This window comes from Camelina sativa, chromosome 12 (genome assembly GCF_000633955.1).
Source record: "Camelina sativa cultivar DH55 chromosome 12, Cs, whole genome shotgun sequence".
In the NCBI taxonomy this organism is placed as follows: Eukaryota; Viridiplantae; Streptophyta; class Magnoliopsida; order Brassicales; family Brassicaceae; genus Camelina; species Camelina sativa.
Window position 1 is genome coordinate 6,781,006 of NC_025696.1, and position 23,828 is coordinate 6,804,833.

The following is a 23,828-nucleotide window of genomic DNA, read 5'->3' on the forward strand; positions in this document are numbered from 1 at the left end:
TTTTTTTTTTTTTTTTTTTTGAGATTCACTTTGCTTTTTTCCTCAAAAAGTGTTTTTGTGTTTTGAGATCAAAAAGCTTACTTTGTTTTTTCTGCAAATGGAAACATTGGAACATTTTGGAAGACAACTAGATGATAGCTTGTTTTGTATGTGTGTAAGATTGCATTGCAATGTATTTCCTCTCTTAAATTCACAACATATATGACTTGAATGAATTACAAAAGAACTTCTATATAAATATTTTTCAAATGTTTTGTGCATGTAAACGAAGTTCCATATTCTATATTGCCCATTGTTAAAGAACTCTCTTTACACCGACTTCATATACAACTCACATGAGAAGAGGTACGTCTAAGAGCTCTGAACTACGGAAGACCTTATCACCAATCAAAATGGAACCAATGTCAGCTTGGGAGGAAGTGGTGTATCCATCTTCCAATTTTAGGTCTATGTATTCTTCTTGATAGTCTTCGGATTTTCCCCAGAGAACAATGTAGAGACCAAGGATGACAGTCACAGCGCCTAGCAAGCTGGAGATAAGAGCAAAACAGATTAAGAAAATGTGAATTGAGCTTCAGAACGAATAGAAAGAGGACACTAAAAAAAAATGGCATACCTCCCGAGGTAAGTCTGTTCTTGGAAATACAAAGCCCCGAAGAAAGTGCTGACGATTGCTGCAAGAGGGTTGAAGAGGGNGGAGGAAGTGGTGTGTCCATCTTCCAATTTTAGGTCTATGTATTCTTCTTGATAGTCTTCGGATTTTCCCCAGAGAACAATGTAGAGACCAAGGATGACAGTCAAAGCGCCTAGCAAGCTGGAGAAAAGAGCAAAATAGATTAAGAAAATGTGAATTGAGCTTCAGAACGAAAAGAAAGAGGACACGAAAAAAATGGCATACCTCCCGAGGTAAGTCTGTTCTTGGAAATACAAAGCCCCGAAGAAAGTGCTGATGATTGCTGCAAGAGGGTTGAAGAGGGCAGAGAAAAGAGGTCCTTCCTGTGTCACGACCCAAGCTTGTAAAAAGAACATTAGCGCCAAATGGATGCCAGAGTATATGCAACAGGAGAGCTTCAAAGTGGAATCAAGCTTCCATGGTGATAAATGAGTGTTGCCTAAGGCGAGAGCCACGAGGAAAGAGGATATGGTAGCCATGATACATATGCAGGAGCAAGTGTACAAGTGATCAGGACAGTGAGAGGCAATAGGAATCTGAAAGATCAACCAAAAGGACCAAGCCAATGTACTAATGACAAGAAGTATGCAGCCGAGTAACCAAGTGGTGCCGTCTTGGTTGAGCACGGCGTTGAGCAATTTTGGACCTCTTAGAAAAGTCATTGTCATGGCTCCTCCCACACACACACCTGTTCCTATTACTTTTGCAATACTTTTCATACTTTTCCTCTTCAAACTCTCGTATCTTGAAACAAACATCCAATATCGATATTTAGTCAATCCATCAATATATAGAATCTTGAAAAATTAATGCCGTACATATATATGTTGATAATATACATACCCAACAATGACGGAGATAATGAAGGTGACGGCAGGAATAAGATTAGTCATGGCGCAAGCCATGGATGAAGAAGACAAGTCAAGTCCATTAAAATAAGCGTTCTGGTTCACAGTCACACCAAAAACAGCCGTGAGAGTCACCCACCAAAAGCCTCGTAGTCCCAGAGATGGTTTGTTTTCTTTTTTCCTATTTACCATTCACATGGAAATGGTTTTCATCAATATTCTTATATTGATCATGTAATATATTAATTTCAAAAAAAAAGAAAAAGGATCAAAAACTGAACTTACCAAGCGGAAAAGAAAGAGATGGGGCAGATGACGACAGTGGCGATGGCTTGACGGTAAACAACGAAGACGGTGGGAGTGAGTCCTTCCGTGAAAGCAGCTTTCGTGAAGAGTGCAACTCCGGCCGACGTAAACTGCAAAAACACTAACGCCAACACCGCCTTGTATTTCGATACCTCCATTGTTCTCTCTCTCTCTCTATATCCCAAAAATCACTAAAACTTAATCTCTCACAGTACGTTTCGGCTGTCTTCTTTATATTGGACTGTTTATACAGTATTGTTATTATGTGAATATAAAATAATCCATGTGTCGAGCGTGGGTGTAGGTGTGTGTGAATAATGTGATAGGAAGGATTAAGAAACCTATGTTTAACTATGATACACTTATTAAATATCTAGAATACGTAAGCTTCTATAGGTGTGAAATTGAAACAAACAAAATGAATAGCTTAACAAAGCTCGTGGGATAGTTAAGAAAGCTTTTTATTTTGTTGTCAACTCTTCCAAATAATAGATTCAGGTATTTGCGTTGAAAAATGTTGTTTTTACACGATGTTTTTGTTTTTCACCAAAGCTTTTCTTAGTTGCTTTTTGGCTTCTTGTATATGATTGTTTTGGTTCCTTTTTGTATTGTGCCAAACTCGTTGGTTTATAATATATTGAATCGTTTATAATATATTGAATCATTCAGACGAAAAGAAAAGAAGGTATTTGCGTTAAAAGATACAACAACAAAAGAAAATATAATGAGTGATTACACTTTTGAGGTTTCCGCATAATGACGACTTCATTTTGAAGGCTGAGAGGCCACCACGTTCGGGCATAGTCAAAAAGGTTGGTCTGTAGCTAAATATACCACATGCGTATATAGAAGAACCTGTTAGATAAGACGTATTCAGATATTTGACTAAATATTTGTTATAATTTTCTCTGTATGATAATCCACTCTAACTGTAGCAATAACAACTGAAAACGACTAAACTGATTGATACACTCTTTCCATGAAACATGCCACCTAGGACCACATCATGTGATGCTTTCACAAATTTAATAATTCCAAAATGTGGTGTATATATTACAGGTGAACGATACCAGACTTGTTGAAATAGATAGGCAAAAATCAAATGCGTGAATTAATGGATCGTACCGTCCCACTCGAAACCGGTGCATTCCTTCAATGGCAATAAAAACCAATTATTTAGTTCACACTATGGCAATTCTTTAAGTTTCTGTCGGCAACCAAACCACCCCCAAAGTATTGAAGTATGAATCATAAAGTGTGAAACAAATGAATAAAAAGGAATAAAAAAGTAAACTGGAGTATTAATCCAATCAAATACTATATATCATCTTTATACTTGCATAACTATTACAACAATCTATATCTTTTACAGTTTTACTACCACATCATCATGCATGAACTAGTTCTACGTGCCCGTTTTAGGTAGGTGTACATTTTACAGCTCGAATCTACATTTTTGTTTTTATATGATTTTTTTATTTTTTTGATTAGAGGTAACGATATACACTGATTAGGATACCATCATTAATCGAATGCGACAAGAACAATTTTTTTCTAGAAAAGGAAAGGTGATGGATGACTGATGACACATGTAAATTTTCCATTTATGGAAATAGGAAAGTTTATTACGTATCTTTTTGTTCATGAATCATGATTATTTTGGAAGAAACGTCAACAAACATAAAACTAATGGGCTTAGATTGGGCCCAAACGGAAGAAAAGCCCAGATATGCGAACATTTTAAGCTTAGCAAGAAGCTGAGGACGTCATTAGTCCGCGAAGGAAATGGCGTTTCTCTGTTCGTCTCTTCCAAGTTCATCCTCCATCGCCATTTTCAACGAGTCAACCACGGATGGATCATCGCGCTCGTCTCTTTCGATTCCTTCCTTGAGGTTCCGGTTCCGGTTCCGTCCTGCCGCTTCACACATTTGTGCTCCGGCGATCGACAAGTCGACGTTCGTCGTATCCGAAACGGTGTCAGAAGATGAGCTCTGGGCTGCAGCTTGTCTTCGCGTACGGACCTTCAACGAGTTCAATCCTTCTGCTTACAATATCCAAGTCAGTTTCTTCTTTCTATCTCACTCTTTGAGATAGACTTAATCGGTGAATTAGTATACACAATTCTAGGTATTTGGGAATCATGAATTCAACTCTCTGAACTGTGAATTGTGTTCATATGGAAGTCGTAGATGAAATTATAATTGATGTTGGAGCTGTGAGTATAGTCTAGGATTTGTTCTGATACGGTAGATTACATTGTTATTATGTGATATGGTTTTTGAGTGTTTCTTTGGTTAAGGCTTATTGGCTTTTTATCTGTGTGTACTTATGCTGATGCTACATTTTGCTGTTCAAGTTTCATTAGGATCATAGAAGATACTTGGCAGAGCGTGAGTTCGAGGCGCTGAAAGAGAGAACTTCAGGAAAGAGGGAAGGGTTTACTCGGGTGGCCTGCATAAATGCTACTCTTCCATTGTCGCAACTATCAAGCTCTTCTGAGGATTTATGCTCTGCATGTAAGGTCTGTCTGGTCAATTGCTCATCTTGTGTTTTAACTGTGCATCTCGGTAGAGTTAATATAGTATACTGCCTTGTTTCAGATAGACTGTGTGATATGAATTTATGTTATGCTTCATCTGTNCTAATGGGCTTAGATTGGGCCCAAACGGAAGAAAAGCCCAGATATGCGAACATTTTAAGCTTAGCAAGAAGCTGAGGACGTCATTAGTCCGCGAAGGAAATGGCGTTTCTCTGTTCGTCTCTTCCAAGTTCATCCTCCATCGCCATTTTCAACGAGTCAACCACGGATGGATCATCGCGCTCGTCTCTTTCGATTCCTTCCTTGAGGTTCCGGTTCCGGTTCCGTCCTGCCGCTTCACACATTTGTGCTCCGGCGATCGACAAGTCGACGTTCGTCGTATCCGAAACGGTGTCAGAAGATGAGCTCTGGGCTGCAGCTTGTCTTCGCGTACGGACCTTCAACGAGTTCAATCCTTCTGCTTACAATATCCAAGTCAGTTTCTTCTTTCTATCTCACTCTTTGAGATAGACTTAATCGGTGAATTAGTATACACAATTCTAGGTATTTGGGAATCATGAATTCAACTCTCTGAACTGTGAATTGTGTTCATATGGAAGTCGTAGATGAAATTATAATTGATGTTGGAGCTGTGAGTATAGTCTAGGATTTGTTCTGATACGGTAGATTACATTGTTATTATGTGATATGGTTTTTGAGTGTTTCTTTGGTTAAGGCTTATTGGCTTTTTATCTGTGTGTACTTATGCTGATGCTACATTTTGCTGTTCAAGTTTCATTAGGATCATAGAAGATACTTGGCAGAGCGTGAGTTCGAGGCGCTGAAAGAGAGAACTTCAGGAAAGAGGGAAGGGTTTACTCGGGTGGCCTGCATAAATGCTACTCTTCCATTGTCGCAACTATCAAGCTCTTCTGAGGATTTATGCTCTGCATGTAAGGTCTGTCTGGTCAATTGCTCATCTTGTGTTTTAACTGTGCATCTCGGTAGAGTTAATATAGTATACTGCCTTGTTTCAGATAGACTGTGTGATATGAATTTATGTTATGCTTCATCTGCTTCTCTGTTGATAAAATTTCTCAGTTCTCTGACGGCATAGAAGATAGAGTTGTGGTGGGGAGTCTTGATCTTAACCAATGCCGTTGGCTTCCTGATGAAATTGCTGGAACAAAACCAGAGGTGTCTGATGTTGACAGACAATGCTGAATTTAATCTAATATTGGATATATTGAACTTAATCTAATACTGAATATATTGTGTATAGGGAATTGGTGTGGATTTTTCGAGGGCATACATAAGCAACGTCTGTGTTGCGAAAGAGCTGCATCGCAATGGAGTTGGTTACAAACTCATTGAAAAGTCTAAGGAAGTTGGTAGAGAATGGGGTAAGAACGTTTTAATCAAACTCTTAGACTTTGTCCAAATTGGAGTTTTTCTTTAAAAAAAATGTTGTGGAATGGATCAGGCATAACGGATATGTACGTGCATGTGACCGTGGACAATGAAGCAGCGAAGAGGCTATATATGAAAAGTGGGTTCGAGCAGGAAACGTCGGAGCCAGCATGGCAAGCTCGATACCTCAACAGGCCACAACGGCTCCTCCTCTGGCTCGGCCTCTCTACTTCCTCAATCATGTCCATGTAATTGTAAATTCTTGTCATTTATCCAAATTGTATACACATTATTCTTGGTCATCAAGAAAAGCTTTGTATACATAAACTCAATCATGACCATGTGATTGTAAATCTTTCCTATCGTAGTTAATTCATTAGCCAAATGTAATTACAAAAATGTGACATTTTCTATCTTATTAAGTTGCATATGAAAAACTTGTTATCGTTAGTCCACTATCGTGTATAATCAAATCACTAGTAACTTTTGATTGGATAAGGTTTAAAGATCACTTGTTGGTAGAACAAAGCGGCGTCGTTTGGGTGGCCTTTGCCTTTTATTCTCCATTGCCAATATATACAAACAGAGTAAAAGAGAGCTTCGAAAATACGAAAGGCTTAGAAATGGTGGTGACGTCTTTCTCTTCACCGCCGCGTATCTTCTTCCTCCCTGGAGCTGATCCTCACCTTTCTTCTTCCAATGGACGACGTTTTACAATTCCTTCCTCTTCTCTCGTGTAAGTCTCTCTCTTGAAAATCTCATTACGTTTCTCCGTTCTCATATTTTGATTTGAAGTTTTGGATGTATGAGCAGCGTATGTAAGTGTTCTGCCTCGTAACTTTTTGCAATTCGTGTTCTGGGTTTGTGATTTATCTTGCTACTCATCTCTAAATTCTCTGTCTTTTTACATCTGAACTTCTAAAACCAGAATCTATTTTGGGTAATTGACACCAATGAGATTTCTCCAATTGAGATTTTGATTTCTTTTCTGTTGGATGGATCGTTGGTTTGTATTCTTTTAAATTGTTGGCTTAAGATGTTTTTTTATGAGTAACTCCTCAAATTCATCTCCTTTTTGGGATCCAAATGTAATCAGTTAACAGCTTATAGTATTGGAAGCGGTTTATTTCCAATTGGATCTGTTTCACATATCACACTTGTCTTGTGAATGTTTTCTCTTGCGTTTGGGATAAGTTAACTTATTTGGTACCTATCTCCTCACACTCTTTGGTGTATTTTTTAATATAAAAGCTGCGCATACCGAATTGGTCGTTGTTGTTTTAGTCATGAGATAAGTGTTCCTCTTATTCCGTATCTTGCGTTTGTTACTGTGCATTGGTTCCATTGCCATCTTTATTCCTTTTCTTCGTTGGCTGTGTCTATTTGTTTTTTTTATGACCTTTGTCTACCTAAGTTGGTACTAAGATCATGTGGATGAAGTATCGAGTGTTGGTTTATCATCAAGTATTTTGATTATTTTACCCATGTGGGACACTTAAGGATTTCATCTAATGCAGGAGAACATTGATCAAATGGTACCATTACGTTTGATAATCATATTCCACTTTATTGGCCTTGATTCGTGATATATTTCTATGGTTTATCAGAAAGGGATTAAGAAGACACCAAGATGCAAAGTTGGTGGGAAACAGAACCAGAGGTGGAGTAGTTCGAGTCCTAGCAAATCCAAATGTATAACATTAACCCCTTTTTTCAAGTTACTTATTAGGTTTTCGATATGTAAAAGAAGTTTTTTTTTTCCCATCTCATGAAAATGGATAAACTAGGAGTCTATATGGATCCTAGACTAAGATCTATATAGTGTTTTCATCCTGGACACCAAGTTCATACTCATGAAAAATGTGATCTTCTTGTTGGTTGACTAGAACATTGATTTAAAACTTGTACTATGCCGGGTGTTCTTGTAGGTATCTCCTCCTCCTCCTCCAGGAAAAGCAAAGGTCAAAAAAGAGGTCATCATGGTAGACCCTGTTGAAGCCAAACGGATAGCTGGGAAGCAAATGGAAGAGATTAAAGGCAGAGAGAAACAACAGGTGAGGAAAATAACCCTTTGGATGAATGATGATACATGTTATCAAGATTGGTAGAAATAGCACCGTTACAGTTATCGTCTCGTTTGCTTTAACAGAGAAGGCGTGAAATAGAGGCTATAAACGGAGCGTGGGCAGTCATAGGACTGATGATAGGTCTAGTGATCGAAGCCCAAACGGGGAAGGGTATTGTGGCTCAGGTATCATATACTTATACTTCCTCAATGTTGTTGACAATAGAAAGGCTTTTACTAAGACTGTGGCTTCCTATTTATAACTGCAGTTGGTTGGTTATTGGTCTGCGGTGGTGCATCTATTCACTCCATCAGCATAGAATCTACCACACTAAACAACACATTGACCATGTCTTGTTGAGTTCATCTGGTTTTACTCTACTCTCTACTGTGACCAAAACTAATGTTTGTGTTCATGTAAGTTGTTAAAAACACATCATATTACACTTTGTAAATCTCCTTTGTTTCAAATGTTAAAATCACTATTTGTAAAAGAAAACACAATTTGAAAAGTTTTGTTACAGTATAAAGAAAAATCAAATACAGATTCAATGGGCCGTTGATGGGTTTGTAATTTTATAACTAGTCTGGGCCGAACAGTGAATAACATTGCCTCTTGCAAAACAAAAAACTAAAGCGCGATTTGACGACCGGAAGGACACATTCCCGCCGCCGTCGCAACGTTCCACTCGTCGGCACAGCAAACAGCTCCTCCATGGCTATTGCGGGACACTCCACCGGCTATACTACGGCGGCTTTAGCCTTTACACTCGCTGTAGTATCTGTATCCGCCGCAGTCTCGTGTAATCCCTTTCTCTAGCTCTATGTCACTTCCTCTTTGCCCATACTTGTTTCTTAGGTACTAGGTTTCGAGAAACTCTTTATACTGAGCTGGTTCTTGCGAAGTGTATAGATGGAGAAGACGAGGAGAAGATTTGGAGTATAGGATCAAAGAACTTGAGAAGTCTTTGGGATCTACCATGGAGAAAAGTGCTTCTGAGAGAAAAGGTCGAGTTAAGGCTCAGCAGGTGAAATTACTACTTGGAAATTTGCTTTAATGTCTCTAATGCACATTTTATGTATATCTTCTCTGATGCAAAGTTGAAATCTGTAGGCTTTACGGGAGGCGTTAGCACAGACTGAGTCACAAGATCTACATAGCAAGATATACCCAATGCGACCAATTGGTACTATTCAGTCTTGTTTCTCTACAAGGTATAGTGATCCTATTTAGCTTTCCGGTTTCAAAGGGGCATAATAATGGTGTTTCTAAATGTTGGCTTTTTTGTTTAATAAGTTCGGCATCTTGGTGGTTTTGCAGGAACGGGACACCAAGGCAGCCATTGCTTGTTTCTTTAGCGAGGGCATGTTTGGTCTTTGATCCGGCTTTGGTTCCTCCTGCATCTCTTGAGGGTCTCGAAGAGTATTCTCACTGTTGGATACTGTATGTGTTTCTCAACACTGATATTGAGAAGCTGTGGAGAAAGCCATCTCAGTCTAAGCTCAAGGCAAAGGTTATGCAGCTTCATGTTTGTTTGTTTGTTTGTTTGTTTCTATGTGATGATGATGTTCTCAGTCTGAAGGTTTTTGGGGTGTTGTGAATTCAGGTGAGAGTGCCAAGACTTAATGGGGAACGGAAGGGAGTCTTTGCTACTCGGTCCCCTCATCGACCTTGTCCCATTGGGCTCACCGTTGCTAAGGTTCTGAGCGTTATCCAGTTCTCCTGTAGTTAAGAAAGATATATTGAACATCTTGACCAAAAGTATATAATGCTCATTAATCTCTAGGTGGAGGAAATCCAAAAAGATAAGGTTCTGCTCTCTGGTGTCGATCTGGTGGATGGGACTGTAATTCTCCTTTCCCTAGCATGCTAGATTAACGTTTGATTATCAGCGTCTTGCGTAGTTCATTGATTGTTTTAATGGTTTTGAATAGCCGGTGCTCGACATTAAGCCTTATTTACCATACTCAGACAGTGTTCAAGGAGCCTCAGTGCCAAACTGGGTAAAGGTATGTACATTGTTATGAATTGCTGAACTCTGCTGAGATTTGAAGAACATTGTGAGTACTTATCTGAGTAGGAAGAAGCAAAGACTGAAATAATTCGAATATGAATTTCAGGAGGATTGCCAATTGGCTGTGACTTCTGTGAGTTTCTCAGACATCTTCTCTTCCTCCATCGCCACCTGCTGGAAACTGATAGTGAGTGACTTTTGACTTGACCTTCTCTTCTCTATTTGCCGTTTTAACATAATAGTTGCTATGCTCACAGGAAAAGAAGTCTCTGTATGGTTCAGCGGATGAGCTGAAGAGCTTGATTACGCAGGTCCTGTCCTGGGACATACGATCAGTGTCACAGAGGAACAAGCCACAAGATACATCAGATGCCGAGATCGTTTATCACTTGGTTCTGGAGGGGCTAGATGTGTCTTACATGATAGATAATGAAAGTAATATTCTCGTTCAAGATGTTTCTCTTCCCCAAAACCTGCAAGATGTTGCAGAAAGCTGATTTTTGTAATGACTTATTGGATCCTCTGGACATGAAATCTCAAGAAGGCTAGCACCCACCATCTCTTTCATTGAATACTGTAAGATGTACTATGACCTTGATTAGAGTTGTACGCTAGACATGTGAAACATCACTGAATATTAAAGTTTCTTATTATGCTGCTAAGACGTAAACAGTTACACTTTCTATAATAAGATACAAAAGATAAATTAACAGTACTTGCTTTATTTACAAAATCCTCTGGAACAAAATGTTACAATTGATGATAATACTAGTTAGTGAAAATGTCCGACTTATAAACAACAAGAAAATGTAAATAGGAGTTGATAGCGTATAAAAGGGAGTAAGAGAGTTGTATCCTGGAGCCTCCTCCTCCATACTAATCGCTTCACTCCTTGAGTTCGGCCATTGCTGCTCCTTCTGCTGCAAAACTAATTTCCTCAACTTACCTGGTTTTTAGCTTCTTTAATGTCTTCCATGCCCAAACTTTCAATGTTATGACTCTCTCCTCAAGCACTTCTTCTTTTGCTTCAGATTCCTCTAAACTACTCTTTTCAGTTACCTCTCTCTCTTCTTCTTCTCCTGAGTTGTATGAGAACCGCCATTGAAATTTTCATTCAGGTCTACATGGTTGCATCCGATCTTCTTCATTGCATTAACTGATTTAACCATCATTCAAATGAGTAACTATGTGCCTTGGTATCTCATGTCATCTGACAATCAAATCATGATTTGAAGTACTTGCAATGCGCTTATCAGATGCAGGTCGGGTGCTCCACCATGAACAAATACCACACTAATCCAAAATTTCTTTGCTACTATCCTTCCCGCTCTGCCATAGTCATACTTTGTTGTCATGGTCAATTTAATCTAACAACATGTCTCTACATAGCATTCCGAATGCAAAACATTCTCCAACCTTATAGTCCTCAAGTTAGTACCCCACTTTTCCCTTCCTCTTTATTATCTGCTCCTCTTAGCAACCGTTTTGCAAGATCCATGTTTGCTGAGCTGCCACACATGTATTCCATGACCGTACATGTAAGTTCTTTGTCGAGGACAATATCTTTCTCCACCAGTTTTTTTACAAGTTCCTTCAACTTGTCTGTTTCTCCCTGTGAAATACAATACTTCAACACAGAATCGCAAATATGAGCACCAGGTTCAAAGCCGCTCTCAACCATTTTGTCAAAGAAGCTGATAGCTTCGTCTAAATATCCAAGTTTTAGGAACCTATTTATCAACTTCGAATAAGTATATAAGTCAGGGGAAAGACCAGCATGAGACATCCCCACAAGAAGTGATTCTGCAGACATAGTGTCCCCTGCTTGAAGACTTCCATCAATCATAATATTGAAAGAAACAACGTCCGGAAAACTTTCATCACGCTGCATTTCCCCAAATAATCTCCATGCCTGGTCTAAACTTCCCTCTTTGCATAATGATGACAGTAGACAGTTGTAGTCGAAAACACTAGGCTGTAGCCTAGACACTCTCATTTTGCAAAGCAATCCTTTAGCGATATTAAGCATGCCACTTTTGCAAAGCCCATCAATCATAGTAGTATAGGTATCTGAGGTCGGACCAATTTTGGAATCAGATATCTGTTTCCAAAGTTCCATTGCCTTACTTACATCTCCAGACTTGAGAGTGAAATTAAGCAATATATTAGTGGTTACTATATCTCCAGCACCCAATTTCTCAACCAGCAAATCATAAATATCGAAAGCTTGTTGGAGACGGTTTTCCTTGCACAGCCCGTGGATTAGTGCATTGAATGATATAACATCTGGATCTGCATAATTACTATCTTTCAGCATTAAACATAGAAGCTTACTTGCTTCATCTAGGTCACCTTTGGCACAGAGTCCTACCAGTAAACTATTGTATGTTATGTTATCAGGTCTTGTACGCCTCTTCTTCATTAACTCAACAATCTCTAAAGCATCCGCCACAAGGTTGTCCTTGCACAGCTTGTTAACAATAATGTTATACGTCACAACATTAGGTTCTTCACCCTTCTCTATCATCATATTCAAAAGTTGCAGAGCTTCCTTAGTGTTACCTACTCCGCAAAGACCATCAATAAGGCCAGTGTAAGTGTAAACATTTGGACGAACTCCACGCTCCATCATAAACTCAAACATCTGTGACGCTTCTTTCAACTGTCCTAACTGGCAAAAACCTCGAATAAGAGTATTATATGTAATCGCACAGGGAGAATCTCCTCTTTCAAGAACCTCATCGAAGAGCGCCTTCCCTTTCTCTAACTCACCACAATCACAGAACCCTCGAATCAGGGAAGTATACACAACAAGATCTGCTTCTAAACCTTTACGTTTCATTTCTTTAAGCAAACCTATCGCCTCCCCCATCTTACCATCCTTGCAAAATGCATTAATCAGAATCCCCCAAGTCACCAAACTCCATGAACAGCCACTGCCTTGCATCTCATTAGCTAATCGCAATCCTTTCTCCAATTCTTTACCCTCGCAGAGACCTCTAATAACAGTGTTGTAGCTAACAACATCAGGCATCAGAGTGTTTCCTCTCATTTCTCTAAGTAAACTAACAGCTTTACCATATTCCAGATTCTTACATAAACCCTTTAAGATGATATTAAGATTGTACACATTGAAAGCAAACCCACGCTTTAACATCAACGCAAGAACCCCGAATGCAAACTCGGTCTTATGCATTTGCACAAAACATTCAAGCAACCCACTCAGCGACACGAAATTGATGAAAGTATTAGTCTCAAGCATCTTGCGGTGAATGGAAAACGCTAGTTCGTGGTTTCTAGAGCGTACCTGCGTTGCCATGAGATTATTTCCGGCGAAAGCGAGGGAACCACCGGAGGTCACTGCTTGCTGGAAAACTGAAACTGCATTCTTAATCTGAGGAGTTGAACTTGAACCCTCACATAGCGATCTCAATTTGGTTTCGATTTCAGAGAATGCATTGACGTGGTTAGAAAACAAACGAGGGTTTAAGAGCTGTCTTACTACGAGCTCATCACGTCGGAAAAGCTTCCCGGCCGCCGCCGATATCACAAATCTCATATCGGAGGATCGGAGACTTTGCACGATTAGGTTTCCCGATTAGACTCAGACTCTCGGCTCTGTTTTAGCCAAAGTGAAGCCCATTAAAAGATTCAGGCCCATATAAATTGGGCCGACATGGCTAATGCATTAATCTGAGAGGCAAAATTTGATATCGCCGGAGAGAAGCGAATTTAGCGGCGGAGATGTTCGTACGAGAGATCGGGCAGCCGAATGTGAAGCAGGCGACTGAGATCGTTGGGCTGGAGATGTGGTCTCAAATGCGGGAGCGGTGCTGATCGATCTCTATAGCAAAACTCTAGAGGAGATTCAGGTGGTTCCCTGAAGATGAAGGTTACAGGAAGGCAGTGGAGAGCTTCACGCAACACCGTCCAAGGTGCGAGGAAGCTCGTGATGAGTTCAGTCTCGTTCACAAAATGATCGGTTCGTTACACTCATTTGCAATTGAAAGACTTTTACTTAGGCATTTAGGTAACTTCACTTCTGTTCTCTGATACATATATACAATTGTCAAAATTGCAAAATTTCATTATACTTTGAACTAGTGCTTGCTTTTAGCTATTGCTTGAACGCTATTATCACATCTTCATGTTGTAAATTTGTAATGCTACTTACAGTTTTGGTTGATTTTGTAATGGAGATTAGTGTGATTTGTCATTTGTTTTTTTTGCACTATGGAATTCTGAAACCGTGTTTGCATATGCTGAATGGGATCATTGTGGTGTTCCAGATGATTAGAGTGCGAAGTCATTCATACCAAAACATGTTCCGCAGCACCACCTTGGACCTCTCCCTGAAGAGTTCTACAAGACCTTTGAAAATTCAGAATCCAAACCGGAGATTCCAGTTGCTAGCTTGAGCGAACCGCAATTGAAGGAGTGAGTAGCTTCTAAATAATGTACCGGTAAAATCTCAGTCTCCACCTAAAATAATGAATCTTTAAACAAGACAATGTAGCAGACGTGTTTGGTACTCATTGTTTAAATACTCTCCTCTTGTTTTAGAATGATGAGCTATGATCTTGATAAGAATCGAAACTACACATGCCACATTGTTGAATATTGAGTTTCCAACTAGGATTAGTGTGCATTTCTAAGCAGGACATAAACAGTTAAAGCTTTATAAAATAAGATACAAGAGAATAGATTAACTGTACATGTTTTATTTACATAATCTCTGGAATTAATGTTTAATATGATAATACTAAATTAATGAAATATCAGACTTATACACAAACACACATGAGAAGATGTACGAGAAGATGTCTCTGTAGATGATGTGAATAGGAGTGGATTGGGTTATTAAAGGAAGTAAGAGAGTTGTTCCTTCTTCCTGGAACCTCCTTCTCCATACAGTTCGTTCCACTGCTTCAGTTCGTTCATTCCTGCTCCTTCTGCTGCAAAGCTAGCAGCAACCTGCAAATTACAAAACAATTTAGTGTTTTTTGCGGACAAGATCATCATCAATACCCCAACCAATTTCCTTAAACATACCTGGCTTTTAGCTACTTTCATGTCTTCCATGCTCAAAGGTCTCAACTTTATAATTCTCTCCTCAGACACTTCTTCTTTTGCTTCAGAAACTTCTTCATTACTCTTCTCTGCTTCCTCTCCTCTCTTCTTCCTCTCCTGAGTTTTATGAGAAACCACCATTGAAAAATTCATTCAAACGGTAGAGAGTAGGGAAATAAAGGAAAAGGCTTGAAGAGTTTCTAACCTGGTCTTTCAAGCACTCCTGCTTTATCAGCTCCCTCACCGGTCTATATGCAGCTGTTGTGCAAAAGTTCTGTTTGTATATAACATTCACAATAATTAGTCCATAGCGAGAAGATTCAGGTGTCGGTAAAGTGAGATGAGAAGTGTGACAAACCTTGAGATCACTTCCACTGTAGCCATCTGTCATCTGTGCAAGCTCCTGGAAATCAAGATTCTCTGTTTTCTCTTTTGATAATAAGGTTCTTAAAATCTTCTCTCTGCTCTCAGTCGATGGAAGACCCACCATGATTCTGTCTCCCAACAAAACAAAAGCACAAGCTAGAGTTAGTACCACAAAAACTCGGGGAGTTTCAAGTGAAATGCATAAGGGGACTGCTTTACCTTCGCTCAAACCTCCTGATGATGGCTTCATCGAGATCAAAGGGCCTGTTTGTTGCTGCGAGAACGAGAATGCGGTCACCTGAATTCGACATTAACCCATCCCAATGTGTCATGAACTCATTTTTTATCTTCCTCATTGCTTCATGCTCTCCAACTCTTGTCCTCTGTCCCAGCATGCTATCCACTTCATCCACAAATATAATAGTCGGAGACACTTTGGCTGCGAGGGTGAACAAAGCTCTCACGTTCTTCTCGTCTTCTCCAAACCATTTTGAAGTGATTGTGGACATTGAAACGTTTATGAAACTAGCTCCAGCTTCATTCGCAATGGCTTTTGCCATCATAGTTTTCCCAGTACCAGGTGGTCCAAAGAGGAGGATTCCTCTGCAGGGCTTTAAAAGGCCACCTTTGAACAGGTCAGGCCTACGAAGAGGAAGCATAACAAGCTCTTGAAGTGATTCTTTGGTTTCATCCAGTGAGCCTATATCAGCAAATGTCACACCTATCTCATTTGCTGGGATAACCTCTGGTCTTATGCGCTTCTCGAATTCGTTATCAGGAGCCACCTCCTACATTGACAGGATAAAAAAAAAATCAAACCTATGTTCAGGAAAACACATCAAGATAACAATGCTGATTCATATGGACTATTAGACATTTACAGGTGCTTTTGGAGGCAGGGGACATTCATTTTTGGGAGTTGGCTCAGTTTTGTTTTCCGGAGCAGCTGTCTCAGATTTCGACTCACTCTTTATTATCCCTTCACTTTCTTCTCCCTGCACCTGAGCCATTCACATTTTAGTCACTTTTATATTTCAAAACACATGCCTGGTAAGAAATGTAAATACCTTGGTGTCAGTGTTTGCGTCCAGCTTCAAGGAGTTCTCAAAGCGTCTGTTACCTTCCTGTAATATACCCAATCCATGGGACAAGCTGTTGCAGAACCATTCAATCAGTTAGCTTAAGGAAGATACATACTTTGTTTTGTGGAAGAGATAACTGATCTTCTTAGTACCTATTGGAAGATATTACAAGCCTCCCGTTTTTGTATTCGGGTTCTTTGTTGTGCATCAAATGGTAAGAGATTGCAGAAACCACAATTTCCTCAATGTGACTGCTTAGGAACATGGTATCTGCATGGCAAATGGAACCTAAGTCATCACACTCGAGATCGTTAGCAGCAAGAACCTCCGCTATATGGTTCCTGTTGTCCTGAAACTGTATCACTTTCATGTCATCTTCAAATCTTGTTTTCCAGCTCATGAGTTGAGATTCATCCTCTGGCGGTCTGATCTCGATGTTGTAAGGAAACAAAGTAGAAATGCTTTCTCCTACTTCTTGACAGTCATCTTCGGGTTCCAATAGTCTTGAGCCGAGAACCAAAACAGGGCCAGATAGCTTAGTCAAGAGCCTCTGGAACAACTTAAAGAACCTTTCTGATTGACAAAGCTTCTCAACGTCCCTCAGGTATATTATTATAGGATTGGTTTCCGAAACCGAAACCAAGACCTGTAAGGATAACAATTCTTCAGTTTAAGAACTGCACGAGAATAGAATTGTGTCTTAATGATTTCATAATAGGTGTTACCTTGTATAGTGACTGAAGGAAAAGTCTCTCATCAAAGCATAAGTTTGCATTACGTTTGCTTGAAGCTAGCAAGGTATATACAGCCACAAATGATTCATTCAAATGCTTGGTTAAGTGGATAAGCTATGAAAACAAGTGAACTATCTATCACAAAGGAAGACGACGATTACACATACCTGAACCAGAAGTTGCAGAACGGGAAGATATGCTACTCATATCAGAAGCAGCAGAAGCGTTCCGCTTGAGTCGCGGAGGATGAGTTGTAACGTCAAAGCCCCTGACGTGTTAGGTAAAAGGAACTAGTGAGCTAGCATAAAACATACAAATCTATATTTCCAGCTTAATTAAACGACAATACAAACGTACCTGGAATGAAGATCGTTGCCACTTGTGATCCTACGCAAGGTCCCTAAATTTTTTACAAGAATGCGAACACTTGAGCTCTGAAAAAGGAAATTTTAAAGACAAAGGATTTATTTGATGAAACTGTACCTCTTGTTTCTTCTCTTTGAGAGAGCATAGATAAAGAACCCATCAAACTCGACATTTTGTCCAATGTCATCTCAGAAATAGACCTCTTGTGAGACTAGGATACAGTAGAGATATATGAAAGAAAACACAATCATGGTCTGTACAAACAAACACACAAAACTAAGGTACACAAACATAAGATCACAAAGTAACGTACAGTTTCCTTCTTGACGCATCCGTACTTGCTCTGTATCTGTAACAATGAATATGAAAGAGAAAGCTTACAAGCCATTCTTTACCAAAAAAAAATTCATCTTTTCATGGAAGATATACCAAAATCTTTAATTATGCAATGAATCACCTTAATAGAGAAGTCAGTTATATCAAGTAGCAGTAGTTTCGATTCAAAGTAATGAGCCAATGCTTTTGCAAGCATTTGCTGATAGGATTCTGCATAGAAAAAAAAAGAGCCAAACAGAATTACACCAAAAATTTGAATCACAAAAAAGATCCAAGGAGAACATATAAAAGGATAGGGGATGTTTTACCAGCAGGTCCAGACAGAAGAATGGCCTTACTTCCAGGTGCAAGATTACGTGTGTGCTTCGAGATATCAAACTGCTTTAGGTGAACATAAGCTGCACTTGTCAATAAAAGCCGAGTTTTCTCACTGCAGCATCAAAAAGAAACATTTGTTATAACAAAGCTCCATCTCCAAACGCTCATTTATCTCATAACTCACAAGCGTGACAAGAAGATTAACATCATGATCATAAATCATATGTAAGACAAATGATATTCAAGAAAGATAAGACAAGCACAAGCAAGCAATGTAACCTTAGGTAATAAGGAAACTCATCGAAAGTGACACTACTCTGTCTGCCATCAACAATCTGCCTAACCAACTCTTGCTCAATCTTTTCTCCGGTAAGTCCATCCTCCGCAGAAATCGACCCGTTTGCCCATTTACCCAAACTTTGACCTGACGCTAGCCCAAGGCCTAACCCAACACCAACTCCTAAAGCTGAAAACAACACGCTCTTCTGTTCCATCTCTGACGAACAAATCTTGGATTAGCATTCCCCACAAGGAAGAATAATCAAATTATAAACAAAACAATGGATGTTTTTGTGTGTTTCTTGTCAAATATAACCTGTTCTTTTTTGTAGTGGAGGAATGTTATTTTGGAGGTAAATAAGATTTTGGTGGACGACGGAGAAGACATATAGGTTTGTTTGAGTGGTGTTGGACGATTGTCCTCTATTTTTAGCAATGCTTCCATTAAACTCTTATGGTCGTTAATATTTTGCCGCTAAAATAACAACCATTTGGAAAAATTCTTAATAATCGTTTTAGAAAAATAGAGGATATTAAATTTCTTTTAAATTTAAACGACAATCTTTTAGGCAGTGATATTAATCTAAATATTTGAACTGTTTTTGCTTAATTATATCGATTAAAAAATAGTTTTTAATGATTTGGTTTTGATTTTTAGATTTTACAATGATAAATGCATACTATTTATCAATAATTTTGGTTCTTTTTTTTTCTGTCCACAATTTTGGTTCTTTTTTTGTTTGATTTTAATTCACACAAAAAAAAAGTTTACAGTTTTTAAATTAACTAGGTTTTGAACCCACGCTAGGCGTGAGTTTATTTGATATATTTAGAAGAATATATATACAACTGATGATAGTTTTGAAATATTATATATATAATTGATGATAGTTTTAAAATATTATCTTATGAAAACTTTAAATTATTAGTAAGGCAATAATTTTATTTTAAATACACAATTAAAATATAAAAAAAATCAATTATGTTTGAAAATCAAATTTGATCAAAAGAAATATGAACCAATTAATTTTGTTTTCTCATATTTAATTGAACAACACCACTTATGAATTAGTATTTTTTATCATTTACTTTTATATTATTTCTCGTCATATTCATTGTCAATTTTGCATGGTAGTTGTCATCGCTACTTTTACCGTCTGATTCTTCGTTATACTTTTATTATTCATTTTCTTTGTTTAATTCTCGCTTTCTTCCACTGAATAATCATTCAAACCTTTTTGTTTCACACAACTTACTTTTTGTTTTAAAGTACATACAACTTATTCTCAGCAAGCTCCAATATCAAAATCAAAATTTTCTCGTAAATTTTGTGCAATTCATGAAGAACAACATAGCCACCATATATACTCAATTATTGATTGATACTTTCACCCATATACTCGGTATTAGATCCACACGTTTGCAACTTCTCAAACCAATAATGATACTTCAACTTTTTATAGAGTTTAAATATTTATAGTATTTTAAACTTTATATGGAGTTTAAGTATTTATAATATTTTAAAACATTCTATAAAGTTTAGATATTTATAATATTTGAGCCTTTTAAAAGTTTCAAAATTTATAATATTTTAAACTTTTAAAATTTAGAAATTATGATATTTTAAAACTTTTTAATAGCTAAACTTTTTTAAAAATTTCAATATTTATAATATTTATCAAACAGTCTCACGATATATCTAATAATAGAAATAATAGTAGATAGCCGATTGTGCATCTTCTTCTTTTAATTGCTACGCGTGGGTTCAAAACCTAGTATCATATAATAGTATAAATCATAACTTTAATCAACAATGCTAAAGAGGCCAAAAACAAAGTTTTAACAATGATCCATGTAGACATTATTCTTGGTATATGTTTTTGTTTAATATTGTAAAGAAAAAAATATTGTTAGATTATATATGTCGACGAAAATATTAAATATGTCGACGAAAACACTAAATATCTTTGGAGTCTAAAAATCCAAAAGGGAAAAGCAATATGTGTTGTATATCCATTTATAATGTTATAAGATAAAAAAAAATATTTATCGTTGTGATAATAATATTTATCGTTAGGTATATAACTATTAATCTTTCTTAATCTAAATAGGAAAATAATAGTATTTTAAAGAAAAAAAATCTTGCAATAACTTTTCAAAAAAGAAAAAGCTTGAAAATTTATAAATAATAAAAGGTGTCAACATATAATTTAAAAATCATTTACTACCAATTTGTTTTATAGTTTTCCTAGTTAAAAGCTGTAAATACAATGTGTTTTAAGTGTCACAGTAAAGATACAATGTCTCCAAATCTCTATACATTCATCTTTTGTCACTTATTTTTGACAAGAAGGGAAAATATCAAATTACTACAAGTTCGTGGCATTTGGTTGAAGTTTATAAATAATAGAATAGAAATATCTTTTCTTATAGTTTAATCTTCAATCCAACTAATGAGCTAAAGCAATGCTAATATTTAGACAATTCCATCTGTTTGTAAATGAAGGGATACATTAATGTCAATTTATTAAAATAAGATATATATATATATATACGTATATATACTAATTGAGGAAAGAAATCTAAAATAATTTTGTTGGGTTTTTTTAACTTAAAACAAGATTTTCACCAATAATGTAAAAAGAAATAATTTTGTTAGTGTTTAGCTTTTCTGAGTTAGGTATGATTGATTCAAAACACATTGTCTGTAAAATATAAGTGCAAAGGGAAATGAAAGTGTCAAACTAAAATTTATATCTGTTTTTCTTTTTGCATCTACTATTGAGCTAAACACTACCTTTTGTATATATATTTCATCATAATTTATATTTATATGTTTATAAATATATATATATATACATATGTATGTATATATATATATACCTTCACTTGAATCAAGTATAAAACAAATTGGGATAATAACATACCTTCAAACACAAACACAATCATTTTTATCAAACTAAACAGCCAACAGTGTATGCTTCTTCCAATATATATCCACCCGCTACCTCTTCCCAATCTGATACATCTGTTTGTTTTGTAATCTCGTTGTTTCCTTCGAGCATATCTGGTCGTTTTTCTTTTTTTAAAAGGTATCTTCTTTACTTCATATCATCTTTACAAATGAATTAAACATTTGTGATTCATTCCAGTCTTTATTTGTGGATCTATCCACAATTCTTAAAAACTGAAACTAGATTCATATAATTTTCTGTAAAATGTATATATATTCAAATTTTTAAGCACAAGTCTTTTTGTTCCTCAAAATTTAATTTTGTTCTCAGTTTACATTTTGAAAATTTGGATGGTGATATTATCAAATTATGTTCATTTGAATGAATGAAAATATGTATAGCTTTCAAGATTTATAAGGCTTTCATTTAATACATATTTTAATATCTTAATTAGCAGTATGGCCAATAAAAAAATAAGCATGCCCACTTTTACTTTGGTACTTTTACTTTGGTCACATCTAAGCTTTTAGTTAGTCATTTTTTTCTTAATAATATGTAGGAGATGGGTTTGAATTAAGATATTGATGCTGTAAATATCGAATGACACTTGTTATTACAATTCCATTCGAAATTCCTTTAAAATTTGTTTTTCTTTTTGCATTTACTGTTGAGCTAAACACTACCTTATGTATATATATTTCGTCAAAATTTATATTTATATGTTTATACATATGTGGAAAATTCTTCGTTGCTCGTTTCAGAAAAGGAACACAATAACTTGGTTGGACTTGTCCCTTTTTCTGTCACCACAAATGATGTGTTCTCTTCACCACTAGTAGAGAATTCAAACACTGATCAAGGGACATTGACAAGAACTCCAAGCTTTGAACAAGAAATATAGTACCACAAAATCAAAGCTTTCATCAGGAGGAGGATTACTCTAAGTATTTCAACACTGTTGAAAACTTTCATGACATGGTAAGAACTAATCACAAACCAATCTTGAATTAATCTGTTCTGCAGACTTTTACATATATAATTTTCTAATTTTGTAAATTTGCAGTCGTTTTGTGTATAAGTGTATTAAATGGTGGCCAAAGAGAAGGTGTGCTCAACGGACTACAATCAGTTAAGTTACAACATGGACCTCTAGAGCAGAGTTATCAACAATCTTTACCGTCCCAAACAATTCCTTGTTTCTCTAACGTACCATATGCTTCAACAATGGTACAAACTTATTCTATAATTCTATATTTTATTTAATGTTTATGTTATTCAGAATATTCAAATGATGAGTCAGGTGAGGAGTAATATGCAAGAAGTGGAGAAAGCTAATGAACCCACAAATCTCAATCTAATTCAACATGGCCTTTGAGATTTTCTTTCCCTTTCTTTTATTTTTATGGGATATAATTTTGTTTAGATGTACTTGGATTAGAAATCTACAAATGTATGAACTTTTTTTTCTTTTCTTTTTAGAAAGGTGTATCCTAGAGAAAACAAGACGGAACACAGATTTATGTAGATTTTTTTATTATTATTATTACTACGTCGTGAGAGATTCTTTAGACACAAACAAAAACTAGCATATACGCAAATTTGGCGTTTCATAAAAAAATAATGTAAACCATCTATATATGCAGCCCATATCAAAATCTTTAAGTAACCATTGTGATTTTATATTAACCTGTTAGCAGCCCATTAAAAGATTTAATATACAACTTTAAAAATCCTTTTAGCTTAACTTGGAAAAGAAACCTAGTAAAATTCAACCAAACCAGAATCAAAACTGAATAAGAACCCAAAATTATTAGAAATGAGTCTTATAAAAATATTGAAAAATTCTTTAAAAAGTCTTATAAAGTTATTGAAAATTTCTTTAAAAGGTCTTATAAAGTTATCAAAAATTTTGTAAGAAATTCTTAAAATTAATCAATTTTCTATTTCATATTCATAATGAAAGAATTTGAAGTAAACTTTAATATAAAATTCTTATTTATATTTATTTCATGTAAAATTAAATAATTTAGAATATGATATAAGACCTGCATGTATTTAAATACATGGGACAAAGTGTTGTACTTAGCTAGCTAGTTTAGTCAAAGGGAAGCCAAACATGTTTGCTAATTCAATTTAAGATTACCTCAGGTATGTATCGATCTTCCTAGTTAAAAGCTGTAAATACAATGTGTTTGAAGTGTCACAGTAAAAAGATACAATGACTCCAAATCTCTATAGATTCATTTTTTGTCATTTTAGAATGTCAAGAAAAAAATGCTTATTTTTTACAAGAAAGGAAAATATCAAATTACTACAAGTTCGTGACATTTGGTTGAAGTTTGTAAATAATAGAAATACCTTTTTCTTAAAGTTTAATCTTCAATCCAACCAATGAGCTAAGGCAATGCTAATATTTAGATAATTCCATCTGTTAGTATATGAATGGATACATTTATGTCAATTTATTAAAATAAGATATATATGTATG

At 36.4% G+C, this 23,828-nt stretch overlaps 6 protein-coding genes across 11 annotated transcripts in view; 3 read left to right on the forward strand and 3 right to left on the reverse strand.

Moving 5' to 3' along the window:
* The window catches only part of LOC104730552 (WAT1-related protein At4g28040-like), a 10,101-nt gene extending 7,951 nt beyond the window's left edge, over positions 1-2,150 (reverse strand). The window contains exons 1-5 of one of the 4 annotated variants that reach the window (XM_019234080.1): positions 1,807-2,148; positions 1,517-1,702; positions 978-1,417; positions 617-695; positions 161-530 (exon numbers count right to left, since the gene is read on the reverse strand). In XM_019234080.1, the coding sequence (XP_019089625.1) occupies positions 332-530; positions 617-695; positions 978-1,417; positions 1,517-1,702; positions 1,807-1,985 (1,083 nt within the window). In that variant the 5' untranslated portion in view covers positions 1,986-2,148 and the 3' untranslated portion in view covers positions 161-331. Of the gene's footprint in view, positions 1-160; positions 531-616; positions 696-716; positions 815-898; positions 1,418-1,516; positions 1,703-1,806 lie in introns of those variants that run through there. The other 3 variants (XM_019234079.1, XM_010449738.2, XM_010449737.2) reach the window with 3 other exon arrangements.
* Positions 3,602-6,173, forward strand: LOC104730554. 2 transcript variants are annotated; one of them, XM_019234114.1, is made up of 5 exons: positions 3,602-3,885; positions 4,193-4,348; positions 5,447-5,542; positions 5,628-5,748; positions 5,829-6,173. In XM_019234114.1, exons 1-5 carry the CDS (start codon positions 3,613-3,615, stop codon positions 6,005-6,007), a joined length of 825 nt encoding a protein of 274 aa, XP_019089659.1. In that variant the 5' UTR covers positions 3,602-3,612; the 3' UTR covers positions 6,008-6,173. The 2 variants fall into 2 exon arrangements, with proteins under 2 accessions (XP_019089659.1, XP_010448042.1); XM_010449740.1 differs by lacking the exons at positions 3,602-3,885; positions 4,193-4,348 and adding exons at positions 4,557-4,840; positions 5,148-5,303.
* On the forward strand, positions 6,322-8,341 carry LOC104730559. Its single transcript, XM_010449744.2, has 5 exons — positions 6,322-6,491; positions 7,363-7,447; positions 7,684-7,809; positions 7,905-8,006; positions 8,090-8,341. The coding sequence occupies exons 1-5, from the start codon at positions 6,379-6,381 to the stop codon at positions 8,138-8,140; spliced, it is 477 nt and encodes a 158-aa protein (XP_010448046.1). The 5' UTR covers positions 6,322-6,378; the 3' UTR covers positions 8,141-8,341.
* On the forward strand, positions 8,423-10,499 carry LOC104730557 (putative S-adenosylmethionine-dependent methyltransferase RcsF). The gene is made up of 9 exons (XM_010449743.2): positions 8,423-8,623; positions 8,727-8,848; positions 8,935-9,035; positions 9,142-9,334; positions 9,428-9,520; positions 9,608-9,667; positions 9,756-9,830; positions 9,942-10,022; positions 10,093-10,499. Exons 1-9 carry the CDS (start codon positions 8,536-8,538, stop codon positions 10,330-10,332), a joined length of 1,053 nt encoding a protein of 350 aa, XP_010448045.1. The 5' UTR covers positions 8,423-8,535; the 3' UTR covers positions 10,333-10,499.
* LOC104730556 (pentatricopeptide repeat-containing protein At4g28010-like) lies at positions 10,495-13,675 on the reverse strand. Its single transcript, XM_010449742.2, has one exon. It carries the CDS (start codon positions 13,392-13,394, stop codon positions 11,262-11,264), a length of 2,133 nt encoding a protein of 710 aa, XP_010448044.1. The 5' UTR covers positions 13,395-13,675; the 3' UTR covers positions 10,495-11,261.
* On the reverse strand, positions 14,517-18,722 carry LOC104730561. 2 transcript variants are annotated; one of them, XM_010449745.1, is made up of 16 exons: positions 18,387-18,722; positions 18,098-18,219; positions 17,911-17,999; positions 17,767-17,802; positions 17,571-17,664; positions 17,445-17,487; positions 17,255-17,355; positions 17,079-17,143; positions 16,506-16,999; positions 16,339-16,423; positions 16,147-16,272; positions 15,491-16,059; positions 15,264-15,399; positions 15,111-15,179; positions 14,888-15,022; positions 14,517-14,809 (listed from the first exon to the last, which is right to left on the reverse strand). In XM_010449745.1, the coding sequence occupies exons 1-16, from the start codon at positions 18,599-18,601 to the stop codon at positions 14,696-14,698; spliced, it is 2,493 nt and encodes an 830-aa protein (XP_010448047.1). In that variant the 5' UTR covers positions 18,602-18,722; the 3' UTR covers positions 14,517-14,695. The 2 variants fall into 2 exon arrangements, with proteins under 2 accessions (XP_010448047.1, XP_010448049.1); XM_010449747.2 differs by having other exon boundaries at positions 14,696-14,809; positions 16,153-16,272; positions 18,387-18,601.